This window comes from Musa acuminata, chromosome BXJ2-6 (assembly GCF_036884655.1).
Source record: "Musa acuminata AAA Group cultivar baxijiao chromosome BXJ2-6, Cavendish_Baxijiao_AAA, whole genome shotgun sequence".
Taxonomy (NCBI): Eukaryota; Viridiplantae; Streptophyta; class Magnoliopsida; order Zingiberales; family Musaceae; genus Musa; species Musa acuminata.
The window spans coordinates 32,714,314-32,727,736 of NC_088343.1; the positions used below are offsets into that span (position 1 = coordinate 32,714,314).

General features: G+C 36.7%; 1 protein-coding gene across 1 annotated transcript; it reads right to left on the bottom strand.

Moving 5' to 3' along the window:
• Positions 1-224: 224 nt before the first annotated feature.
• On the bottom strand, positions 225-12,928 carry LOC135615282 (protein FATTY ACID EXPORT 5-like). The gene is made up of 3 exons (XM_065113566.1): positions 12,601-12,928; positions 2,023-2,110; positions 225-473 (listed from the first exon to the last, which is right to left on the bottom strand). The coding sequence occupies exons 1-3, from the start codon at positions 12,797-12,799 to the stop codon at positions 401-403; spliced, it is 360 nt and encodes a 119-aa protein (XP_064969638.1). The 5' UTR covers positions 12,800-12,928; the 3' UTR covers positions 225-400.
• Positions 12,929-13,423: the final 495 nt, after the last annotated feature.

Sequence of the window (13,423 nt, forward strand, 5' to 3'; positions counted from 1 at the left end):
TAAGCTTCTAGTTTAGAAGCAAGGCCAATTTACCACCAGTGGATGCTTCGATTGCAGGCATCAAGTCACTTAACAACCAATACATCCATGCTTTCTAAATAACTATTAGCAGCAACAAAGAATTGGAAGGTATACTTTCATCGGCAACCCACCTGATGAGTTCTTTAACTTAGTGATATCACACACTGATTAACAAACCCGATTTCAAACTGCAATGTCATGCATGAGTCATGTGAAAATTACTGAATTACAGCTTCAAGTAGCATACCACATACTGTTTGAGATATAACAATAAGTCTGTAAATGTTATAATTCTGTATTTTAAGCACCAAGGAGATGATACATGTTAACCTGTCAATCCACTGAGGTACATGCTGACTATAAAATTTATTAATCAATCTCAATCTGCCTTGGGTGGAATATGATTACCTCCAGTTGCGATCTTGTACAGATAGAATAGAAACATTAAAGCACTGCACAAGTAATTTAGAAATAGTCAGAACCACTCGCATGGTATCCTAAGTGCTATAATTTTACTTTGATGTGGTTGAAAATATAAAGATCATGCATCTTCTATCACTTGTTGTATAAGAAGAAAACTTCAGCAATTATTTTAGAGTGGAAAAACTGTTATAGAAAACATGCAATAAATCCTGTTATAGTGATGAATTGGACAGAAATAAGCTTGCTGCTACTAGAAGAGATAGAAAATTGTTATTGATTCCTTTTCTGAAATCAAGAAAAGAAAACAAAGCGATAGTCTTCAGACTCATACTGTTAAGTTCGCAAGGAAGTTTTGCTTTCAAATTTAACTTTCAAATATCCTAGAAAGCTTTAGCTAGTCAGATAAAATAATAAACAGTTGGCACGCTGAAAAAGACTATAAACTTGTTCAGACCAAAGCTTAAGAAACATTTACTCATGTGCTAATATATAAATTCTATTCCTATACTCCCACACATTAACTTATGGAGCGTTAGGTTAACCAGTTTTATCTTAGTAGATTATTGTAAGACAAATCAAATGATTAAGGAATATTAGCTGACAAAGTTTTGCAGCAAAGTCTGACATGATTACATCCATGATCACTATTCTTCAGGTCAATCCCACAAGGTGAAGCTTGTCCCTAGCTCAACTGTAATTTAGTTTCTATTTTGAGTGAGCATAAGATGATGAAGCCTAAGTCTACATCAGGCCTAAAACCTTCTCTCTCGTTTTAAGAAGGTTCAACTTCACCCTCGAGATTACCAGGACCTGTATTCAATAGTTGATTGCTTGGGAGAAGCCCAAAAGCATAGGACTGCAGAAAATATTTGCACAAAACTTAGATAATGCAGGACTTTATGTTAGTGAAAGAATTTAGATTATATTTTAGTGACATTTTTTCTGTTATCATTGTAAATATGATGATCTTACAAAGCTAAATAACTCAGGTATATTAGTTAAGAGGTTGTCTGATTTACAAGATTGAGCCATTTTATAAAATCTCACCAATCTTATGAACATGACTCATCCTCATACCAAATATACTTTGTAAATTGCCAATTTAAAATCTGATGCAAAAGGTATAACACAACTTAAAAATAATGATATGAGTAGCACTTGCCTTCTCTCCTCATCTTATATTATGTTACAAGTTGTATTTAAGAAAATGCATCAACTAAATGGGAGCATCTCATGCCTTAAAACATCCATTCCCCTTTCTGTCTTACATTCTCTATTAAGATAGATCCCTTTCTCATTTCCTAGGTGTAAGTTCAGAAAAAAGCAACTAAAAAAGTCATGAAAGAAAGGTTCAATTAAAGAGAAAAAAAAAAAGATACTACAAGATCAAAATAATTAATTCAGAGTATATGAAACACAAGAATGCACAAAGTGATGCCTGCTTAGAAGCATAATACACAAAGTACGAACCCTGCCCTCATATGTTGCCAAGTGTTGGAGTTCTAGTATATAAGACAAACATGGGAACTTACCGTAGTTCTCGACACAGTTTGAAGAGAAAAGGAAACTCAAACATACCTGAGAACGGCAACTACTCCAGCTGGCATTATCTTGGAGGTTTCGAGGTATCTTTTCCCCATAACAAATGTTAGGGCAAGGGCACAAACTGTCGAGAGGTAATAACAAATGAAGAGAGTATAAGCCAAAAACTTAAGACAAGAAAACCAACAAATGGAGCATAAGGTTGAACTTAAATTAATATTAAGCATGCCAATAACTATCAATTTGAGAAGCTTAAGTCAAAAGGACAAGCACAAAAAAACTATGGCAATTTAAACAGGAAAATACAAAAATTGAAACAAAACCATTTTGGTTTGAAGATGTCATTATTTTCAATTAAGCACATGACTCTCAACATTTGAAATTGTGCCTTTAAATTATATGATAGCTAACTTCTGAGAAGAAGAACCATCATAATTGAATAACCTTTTGATTAACCAGTATTACAAAATAAGACTCCAAAATCGAAAAGGAATCAACAGTTAACAAAATAGAGTAACAGTCCGTATAGGGGCATTGACCTGCTTCTAAAATTAGCCAATAAGCATACAACTAAGGTGAACATTGAAAATTGTAGAATATTACATTTAGTGTAGGTTTTAAATTGCCACAAACATATCTGGAGGAATCAAAAGTATACTTATTTTACAACTGGAAGCCAACCAATATTTAGTACCATACCCTACCATAAGGGGACCCTTTGAGTACAGGAATCATATTTTATAGAAAGACACATATACCTTTGGCTGTTCACAAGGATCCAACCCTTACAAAAGGAAGCAACCAACATCAGGAGCTCAAGATCGTGTAGAATTGTAGAAGAGAAAGGTTCGAAGCCCTTAAATAATTTCATCAAATTATCAAAGGCTCATCTACATCAGTGGCTTCGCTGGTGCTTATGAAATTCGACAAATGTATCAAAGGCTACAGTTCTAACCCTACCAACTGAAAAACAAGAATCCTCATTCCAATAACCTATGCCTGAAGCCCGCTCATATATTGTCGGCAATTTTAATGTCCTCTATGTTGGGTCCAGCCCATATGTGGGCTTGGACAATTGGGCCTATTGAGCCCAAATCACTAATTGAAGGTAGAAAACAAGAGGAAGGGTTCGGTGCAGCGTGAGTGGGTAATGAACGTGATATGAACGGCAGCAGCACACAGCAAGAGAGAGAAAAGAAGAGAGAGAAGGAGAGAGAAAGATTAGGTTTCTGAGTTTTCTGCTTGACGATCGATGGCCAAACGTTGTCAATTTTGACCCAAATTTTATACGGAGAATCCTTGCAGTAAGCTCTACAATCCTAACGGTGTTGATCTACATTTTACCCTCTTTGAGGTATTTTCCTGCTATACCCACTTTGTGAGACCTAGAATTCTCTTATGAGGAGATTCATTCTATGTGATGAAGATATGTTATTCTTGAGCCAAGATCTATGATCTTGATGTTATTGCGATCCTCTTGTTATTCTAGAGAAGACCTATTGTAAACCCGTTATCATTACTATTGATAGTGGAAATTTGAGGTGGACTATGATCCCGTGGTTTTTCCCACATTGGATTTTCCACGTTAAAAGATTTGGTCTCACTGTGTAATTGATTTTTTGCTCTATTGTTTATGCTGTGCTGGTTGATATTTTCATTTGGAAATCAAGTTGGTATTTTGATGAGGAACCCATTTTGATACACAAAGAGGGAAAAGAATATTCTGCTTTAACAGGTTTTTTTTCCCAACAAGTGGTATTAGAGTAACAGGTTGTTTGGTGCTAGTTTTTCTTGTGTGATTGAAATGGAGCAATCAGATGGTATGATTAAATTGAACTCATCAAATTATTCTACTTGGAGGCGTCTGATGGAAGATTTACTTTATTGCAAAGATTTGTATAAGCCTATCAACGTTAAAGATAAACCTTCTACTATGGACGATGAAGAATGAGAAGTTCAACATAGAAAAGTTATTGCCTATATTAGAAGATGGATGGATATAAACTTGAATGAGCATATTTCTGATGAAACCAGAGCTGATGTTGTTTGACAAAGGTTAGAAAATCTCTTTGTGAAGAAGACAGTAGGAAATAGAATTTCTCTCCTCAGAAGACTTGTAAATTTGAAGTATAAAGATGGTGGTAATATTGTTGAGCATATAAGCCTATTTCAGAATCTTGCAAACAAGCTGGTTGCTATGAAAATGAATATAGATGATGAGATGCAAGGATTACTACTTCTCAGCTCATTACCAGAAAGTTGGGAAACATATGTGGTGACAATTTGTAACTCTACGCCAGAGAGGACTCTAACTATAGATATGGTTAAAGACAGTTTGCTAAATGAAGATGCCAGAAGGAAAGAACAGGATGAATCTTCTTCTGGGGCATTTGTTACTGAAAAACAAGAAAGACGTGGAAGAAGTCATAGTAGAAATCCACATAGTTATAGAGGAAGATCCAAGTCTAGAAGAGATATCAAATGTTTTCATTGTAACAGACTAGGTCACATGAAGAAAGAGTGTAGGTTTTGGAAGCGAGAACATAATGAAATGAAGAAAAATGAGAAAGAGACCAATACGGTTGCTGCTGAAGGTAATATCACTATTGTTTGTGATGAAGGTTGTGTTAGTCTTGTAGCTCAGGACAGTAATTGGGTAGTTGACTCTAGTGCTTCATTTTATATCACTTCTCATGGTGATTTTTTTAGATCTTACATTGCTGGTGATTTTGGTAATGTCAGAATGGGAAACAGTGGTACATCTAAGATTGTGGGTATTAGAGATATTTGCTTAGAGACCAATATTGGGAGCAAATTGATACTCAAAGATGTAAGGCATGTTCTAGATATTCGTCTTAACTTGATATCTACAAGTAGACTTGATGATGAGGGCTTTGCACATTATTTTAGTGAAAGTAAATAGAAACTCACTAAAGGTTCTCTAATCGTGGCAAGAGGAAAGAAGCTTAACTCTTTTTATGTTATGGAAGCTAAGCTGCACAAAAAAGAGATTAATGCAATTCAAAAAGGTGAAAGTATAGATCTTTGGCATAAGAGGCTTGGACATATCAGCGAGAAGGGACTTCAAACTCTTGCTAGAAAGCAGTTCTTACCAGAGTTGCAAGGTACATCTCTTAAATCTTGTGATCATTGCTTAGTTGGAAAAACACATAGAGTTGCATTTCATACATATCCATCATCTAGAAGATCAGATGTTATTGATTTAGTTCATACTGATGTTTGTACTATGCAAACTAGAACTCTTGGAGGTGCTCTTTATTTTGTTACTTTTATTGATGACCATTCTAGAAAAGTGTGAACTTTTGCTTTAAAATCTAAAGACCAGGTACTCGATGTTTTCAAGGAGTTTCATGTCAGTGTTGAAAGAGAGACTGGCAGAAAACTAAAGTGTATTCGATCAGATAATGGTGGCGAGTACTGTAATATCCCCCATTTTAAAAAAAAATTTAGTAAAAGGTTTGTTTGTAAAAATAAGGATTATTTAATAATTAATTTATATTAAATGATATTATATTAAAAGTTTATGGCTAGGGACCTAAGAGTAAATATTAGAAGTTTGATATAATTTATGAAAGATTCAGATTTAAGTTTAAAAAAAAAAAATAGTGGACATGTGTCACTAGCTAACCTAAGTTTGGTGCCACTTATCTTTGCTCTAAAGATGACACCTAGCTCCTTTCATGCATGCATGACACCTTGCAACTTTTGCATTAGCCAAAACCCAAATAATTAGATGAAAGGTTAAAGAAAACAAATCTGAAGAGTTGCAGCCAACGTGAGTTTGAGAAGAGAAGGGAAGAAGAAGAAGAAGAAGAGCTTGAGGTTTTTCATCAATTTTCTCACATTTGGGATTCAAATAATTTTAAGGCAAGTGTTCTAACCCCATCCCACAATAACCTTAATCTCTGTTTCCATTTTTATTCTGCAAAATTTGAAAGATTTCAACTGAGAACCAGACCTTCTTTCGTTTTGATATAAAGATATGAATCTGTAATTTTTCGGTAATCTGACCTCTATGCAATGTTTCGGTCATAACATTTTGTAATAAACTCTGATTTAGACAAGACCTATTCCATTTGAAAGTAGACAAAACAATCTTTATTTTGATACTAAGATCGAATGATTTGGAGTTTAAATGCCTACTAAGACTTCTGTTTAAATTAACCTTACAGATTCTGCAAAACAGGGACTGAAATTTCTGACCTCTTGTTACTTAACTACTTATAACTTTCTGCTGTGAACTCAGATTCATACAAAGTATAATTTATTCGAAGCTAGACTCAAAATGCTTTCTGTATATACCTGATTTGAAATTTTTGGAGTACAATTGCTAACTGAAACATCTGCTTTCATCGACCCTATGGATTCAGTAAAACAGAGCTAATATTTTCAGACCTTTCGCTACGAAATTATCTATAACTCCCTGTTGTAAATTCCAATTCTTGTTAAACTTGATTTGCCTAAAACTAGATTGATAAAACTTTCTAATGACATCTATTTTGTACAAATTGGAGTATAATTGGTTATCCAAATAGTTCATACAATGTCCCTATCAAATTCTGCCAGAATCGAGCTTTGGTCGATTTCGGCTTTCCTTGTTTCTTCTCTTTGGAAATCGATTTCGGCAAACACTCTTCAGTTAAGCTTTACATTATTACCTTAAATTCCTGTATACTTTCGTCCTTTATTTATTTGTACATATGCAGCTATCATCTAAAGTTCATGTTTGCATCGTAATGATTCGGCACATGCATCCCATTGTTCCGCATTTGCTTTCGATATGTGCCTCTTCCAGTTTCATTTCTTTGGACATTGAATTTATCTAACTTTCTTATTTCAATTGAGCCATATATGATTTCTTGAAATCCTTGTATACTCTTGCTTTCGTTTCCTTTCAAATCTGAATACATTTGTGAAAGATTATGTTTGTATCGTATTAACTCGAAAGGCATATGTACATTTCGTTGTTCCGCATGTGCTTCCAATATATGCTAATTTCATTATTCATACTGTCCCTTTGTACTCTGGTGTTTGTGGGATAAATGTGAACCTTTGCCAGAAATGGTAAAGGGAGTTATGCTTAGAGCCCGCGATGCTCTGCCGGCCCCCTATGACTTCACTCAGACGTGGGTGGATGGAGCTCCCAGACGTGGGAGACTTATGTTTGTTGGTCATTCAGAAATGGATGGACCATATTATGTTATGATCTCACTTCACCTTCTATGTGTTTGATATGATATCCAAAGCTTTGGCTATGTTTCTATGCATGCTTTGGATAAGAATGAAATGAATGCATCGTCATGTGACATTTGAGCTTCTATTCATGTTTTGTTCTTTGATATATTTTCGAAATGTTATAAGTCTTTGTTATACCTTGAAAACTACCATATGTCATCGATATGCTCCTTATGCCAATGATATGCTCCAATTACCTTTCCTCGATTGTATAAATAAAACGTGCTTCGAATAATACAATATTGTAATTCTACATTCAAACAAAACATGCTACTGTTTCATCTTGTATCTCTGCTTTGTATTTAGATACCTCATTTGTTTGAAAACTGTCCTCTTTGCTATGGATATGTTAGTCATTTGCTGAGCTTTATATGCTCACCCCGTTGCTATATAAATTTTTCAGGATAGCTTATCGCTCACTAAAATGTGTAAATTGGGTTGAGGCAGTGGAAGACTAGAAGATTTTGGGGCAAATATTTTGTACTTGATAGGTTGATATTGTATAAGTTCTTTTTGGGTGTAATGAAATATCAATGACAAATCTAGATTGATGTATCTTGTAAATATTTGAAAAGTACCTCTTACGTCAGGATTTTGGAAATGTTAAGTCTAAACTGTGTACTGATATAAACATGTAGTACATGTTGGTTTTGTGATTGCATTAATTGCCGCACTTATGGATTTATGATATAGTTATGGTTTAGTTAAGTTGTTTTTGGATTTTAAGAATCATCTAGTGACATGATGTATGATTATAAACTGCACAGGTTTTATGAATTGTGGATTGTAGAGGTGAATGACTTGAATGTATTTCTTAGTGACCTCAAATGTGTGATTGGATCCTTGAATTGATGATGAATTATCATATTATTGATTTTAGACAGGGTCACACCTCCTGAATGAAAATTAAATTCGGGAGGGGCGTGATAAGTACAGGGGTCCTTTTGAGAATTATTACAGGTTCCATGGTATCAGGCTTGAGAAAACAGTTCCTAAAACTCCTCAACAGAACGGTGTGGCAGAAAGGATGAACAGAACCATTGAAGAAAGGATTAGGTGTATGCTTTCCCACCCCAAGTTACCAAAGTCATTTTGGGGGGAGGCTATAAGAACTACAGTTGATATGATAAATCTTTCTCCATCAGTTCCTCTGAAATGTGATGTTCTAGAGAGAGTATAGAGAGGAAAAGATATATCTTATAATCATTTAAGAGTATTTGGGTGTAAAGCATTTGTTCATATTCCCAAAGATGAGAGGTCCAAGCTTGATAATAAAGCAAAAACATGTATCTTTTTGGGATATGGTCATGAAGAGTTTGGGTACAGATTATGGGATCCAGTGAACAAGAAGATTATTAGAAGCAGAGATGTTGTGTTTCTTGAAGACCAATTGTTTGATGATGGCGATAATATTGAGAAGCCAGAAACCTCTGTTTATATTCCTTGGAGTTTGGGTCCAGTTCCTTCACTTGTAGTTCATGATGATCATGGGGAGATTAACAAGAAGATTGTGATAAGAATACCAGTGATGATACACCTACAGTTGATGATGCTGAACCAACTGAACAAGCACCTCCACCACTAGTTGAGATTCCATTGAAAAGATCCACTAAAGAGCGACAACCATCTACCAGATATCCTCCACATGAGTATGTTATGCTTACTGACGGGGGAGAGCCAGAAACTTACCAAGAAGCTATTCTACATGAGAATAAGAGTGAGTGGGTTAAAGCCATGCAAGAAGAGATGAGATCCTTGCTTGAGAACCACACCTATGACTTGGTAAAATTGCCTAAAGAGAAGAAAGCTCTCAAGAATAAGTGGGTTTACAAATTGAAGACTGAAAACAATAGCTCACAACAAAGATACAAGGCACGACTAGTTGTGAAAGGATTTAGTCAGAAGAAAGGTATTGACTTTGAAGAAATATTTTCTCCAGTTGTGAAAATGTCCTCTATCCGAGTTGTTCTTGGTTTGACTGCCCGCTTGAATTTAGAAGTTGAGCAACTTGATGTAAAAATAATATTTCTTCATGGTGACTTAGAAGAAGAAATTTACATGGAGCAACCAGAAGGTTTCAAAGTCAAAGGAAAAGAAAATATGGCGTATAAACTTAGGAAAAGCTTATATGGACTCAAACAGGCACCTAAACAGTGATATAAGAAGTTTGATTCCTTTATGATGAGCCAAGGGTATGATAGAACCACATCTAATCATTCTGTGTTTATGAAGAAATTTTCAGATTATGATTTTATTATTTTACTACTATATGTTGATGATATGCTGATTGTTGGTCATGATGTTGGAAAAATTAGAAAGCTTAAAAGAGAACTAAGTAAGTCTTTTACTATGAAAGACTTGGGATCGGTGAAACAAATACTTGGCATGAAGATTCTTCGTGATAGGAAGAAAAGGAAGATTTGGCTATCTTAGGAGATTTACATTGAAAAGGTTCTTGAAAGATTCAACATGAGTAAAGCCAAAGCAGTTTGTTCTTCACTTGCAGGTCATTTCAAGCTTAATTCGAAACAATATCCTACAAGTGAGAAAGAAAAAGAAGAAATGTCCAGAGTTCCTTACTCATCTGCAGTAGGTAGTTTGATGTATGCTATGGTTTGTACTAGGCCAGATATAGCTCATGCAGTTAGAGTTGTCAACCGATTTCTCTCTAATCCTGAAAAGGAACATTGGGCAGCAGTGAAATAGATATTAAGATATCTAAGAGGTACTTCTAGGTTATGTTTATGTTTTGGTAATGATGAACCTGTGTTAGAAGGGTACACAGATGCAGACATGGCAGGTAATACTGATTCCAGGAAGTCCACTTCGGGATTCTTGATGACATTTGCAAGGGGAGCAGTCTCTTGGCAATCAAAGTTACAGAATTGTGTTGCTCTATCAACCACAGAAGCATAATACATAGCAATTACTGAAGCCTGCAAGAAAGCTTTATGGATGAAAAAGTTTTTACAGGAATTGGGCTTGAAACAAGAAGGATATACTGTTTACTGTGATAGTCAGAGTGTCATTCACCTCTCCAAGAATTTAACATATCATTCTAGATCCAAGCATATTGATGTGAGATATCACTGGATTTGTGATGTGCTTGAGTTGAAAGAATTACAGTTAGAAAAGGTGCATACTAATGAGAATGGTTCAGATATGTTGACAAAATCTTTGCCTAAAGAGAAGCTTGAAGCATGTAGGTAAAGAGCGGGTTTGGTACAACCCATCATATGAGCTGGAGGGGGAGAATTGTTGGGTCCAACCCATATGTGAGCTTAGACAATTGGGCCTATTGAGCCCAAATCACTAATTGAAGGCAGAAAACAAGAGGAAGGGTTCGGTGCAGCGTGAGTGGGTAATAAACATGGTATGAACGACGGCAGCACACGGCAAGAGAGAGAAAAGAAGAGAGAGAAGGAGAGAGAAATATTAGGTTTCTGAGTTTTCTACTTGACGATCGGTGGCCAAACCAAGGTTCGCCATACCGATGCGTACCGCCCGGTACGGGCGGTACGTACCGGTCCGAGAGGCGACCGGTACGCGGACCGCCCTATACCGGGCGGTACACCGAATTCAGTATATATCGGGCGGTAACGGTCGAAATTTCGACCGTTACCGCCCGGTACCATTCGGTAACGGTCGATTTCGACCGTTACCGCCCGATACCACTCGGTAACGGTCGAAATCGACCGGTACCACTCGGTAACGGTCGAAATCGACCGTTACCACACTGTAGCAGTGCTACAGTGCTCCAACGGTCAAATTGACCGTTGGAGCCCTTTCTCCTCCTATTTAAACTAATCTTCTCTCCCCTATTTCATTATACTCTCTTAAACTCTCTCTCAAACATTTCTTTTCTCTCATAAACTCTATAAAACAACGATTTGTGAATTCAATCGAGGTAAATTTGGGAAGATTAAGAGGAAGAACTTTCTAATCAAGAGGTATGAGTCAAACTGCTAGAGGAACTACCGATACCCAACGGTCACACTCGTCCGCCCAACGTGCAAAGGCAAAGGGGAAGGCAATAGCATCAGTTGCATCGTTGGAAAGAATCGAGTCGGGCGACGAGACACCTTCACAATCACATTCTCTTTCTCGTTCGGTCCAGAGACATGACAGCAACACGGACAGCAGTGCCTCAACAGATGATGGCGGTGATACCGGGCAGTCGTTGGTCTCGTCTGCACAACTTGAGGGTGGTGAATGGACTGAGGAGCAATATTTTACACATGCCACTCAAGATTCAGATCATGGAACTCGACAAAGTATAACGAGCTGAAATACGAACCTCGAACAAGACTACCTCAAAGCCCGAAAAAGATATGTGATGCTATTTTTACCAAATTTACATTGATTTTGCTAAACTTATACTATTACTATATTTATTTGTAACTTGAAAACTCTATCCTAACTTTTTTTTTAATTTTCAGGTATTTTCGGAGGGATAAATCGGTGAAATCAGGTGTACCGAGCGGTACACCTCGGTATACCGCTCGGTACGCCGTACCGTACCGTACCGAGCCAGCGTCGAAACGCCGGTACGGTACGGTTCGGCGAACCTTGGGCCAAACATTGTCAGTTTTGACCCAAATTTTATACAGAGAATCCTTGCAGTAAGCTCTACAATCCTAACGGTGTTGATCTACATTTTACCCTCTTTGAGGTACTTTCCTGCTATACCCACTTTGTGAGACCTAGAATTCTCTTATGAGGAGATACATCCTATGTGATGAAGATATGTTATTCTTGAGCCTAAATCTGATCTTGATGTTATTGTGATCCTCTTGTTATTCTAGAGAAAACCTATTGTAAACCTGTTATCATTACTATTGATAGTGAAAATTTGAGTTGGACTACGGTCCCGTGATTTTTTCCACATTGAGTTTTCCACGTTAAAAGATTTGGTCTCACTGTGTGATTGATTTTTTGCTCTATTGGTTATGCTAGTTGATATTTTTATTTGGATATCAAGTTGGTATTTAGATGAGGAACCCATTTTGATACACAAGAAGGGAAAAGAATATTCCGCTTTAATGGACTTTTTTTTTTCCGCACTCTAACCATCTAAAAGAGAAGAAAATATAAAATTAAATGTTCCATGAACAAGAATCAATGAATAAAGACCTCATCAAATTCAAGATTGTTCTCCTCTAAGATCAGATTCAAACAACAGGCACGATAATCAATATAGCCATATCGCCTGTTCAGACAAAAAGAAAAAACTGACAAACATAAATAATCCAAGAAATTGCAACAAGATCTGATCATTATCAAAGAAAGGAGCAAAGAAACGAAGGATGCGAGGTTTAAAGAAATGACTCGGATCAGCTGATCCAGGAGGTTTCCTACCGGTTTCGAGGCCGAAGGCAAGGTAGGAGTTGCGGCGCTTCTCGAAGGCCTTGAGGCTAACGAACCCGGCGAGGAGGAGGACGAGGCCGGAGCCCGCGCCGCCCGCGAGCGACGCGGTGCTCCCCCGGCGGGCGTAGCCGACGATGCCGCCGACGAGGACGAGGAGTCCGTACGGGATCGTGAAGCAAAAGTCGTGCATCTCTCTTAGCAAGACCGGTCGATGGGGGAGAGAGAGAGAGAGAGCCGAAAAAGATTTGCTTGAGATGGATCGTTGGACGGTTTCTTGGTTATATGTACGCTTTCTGAACAAAACAGAGAAGAATTGGAGTTGATGTGTCGACGGGGATATTTTGACCAGTGAACAAATTAAAAAGTGTGGCGGCCACATGGCACGAAGATTGCAGGTGTAATGAAACCATGGCTGCTAATTTTGGACCAAAAATACGTGGTTTGATTTGTCATATAAATGTTTGATTTTACAAGTCAAATCGGTAGCAATTGGTTGTCAGGAAATGTCGAATTTTCTCATAATTTGACTTTATCTCATAAGAAATTTGATTGACAATCTCTTGGTGATTCTTCAAAATTTCGGTTTTTTGGTTTCGTGATCGACTTTCATACTTAATAATAGATGAATGACTGAAGACCAACAAATAGTCAAAAGCAAAAACTATTATTATATCTAATAAGTAAGAAAAATTAATCAGAATCTTGTCCTGATTCCATTTCAGACTTCAAATTTTTTCAAGACAATTTGATTATTTATGACCTATAACTGCATTTGCTTGAATTTCTTTATTTCCATTTGATATTCATCTCTCTA

Excerpts from the sequence above, each read along its gene's own strand:
- LOC135615282 (XM_065113566.1), bottom strand. The coding sequence starts at position 12,799 with ATGCACGACTTTTGCTTCACGATCCCGTACGGACTCCTCGTCCTCGTC. Across the intron at positions 2,111-12,600 it reads TGCCTTCGGCCTCGAAACCG|TTTGTGCCCTTGCCCTAACA; the intron begins GTAGGAAACCTC and ends ACCTCTCGACAG. Across the intron at positions 474-2,022 it reads GGAGTAGTTGCCGTTCTCAG|TGCTTTAATGTTTCTATTCT; the intron begins GTATGTTTGAGT and ends TTACTTGTGCAG.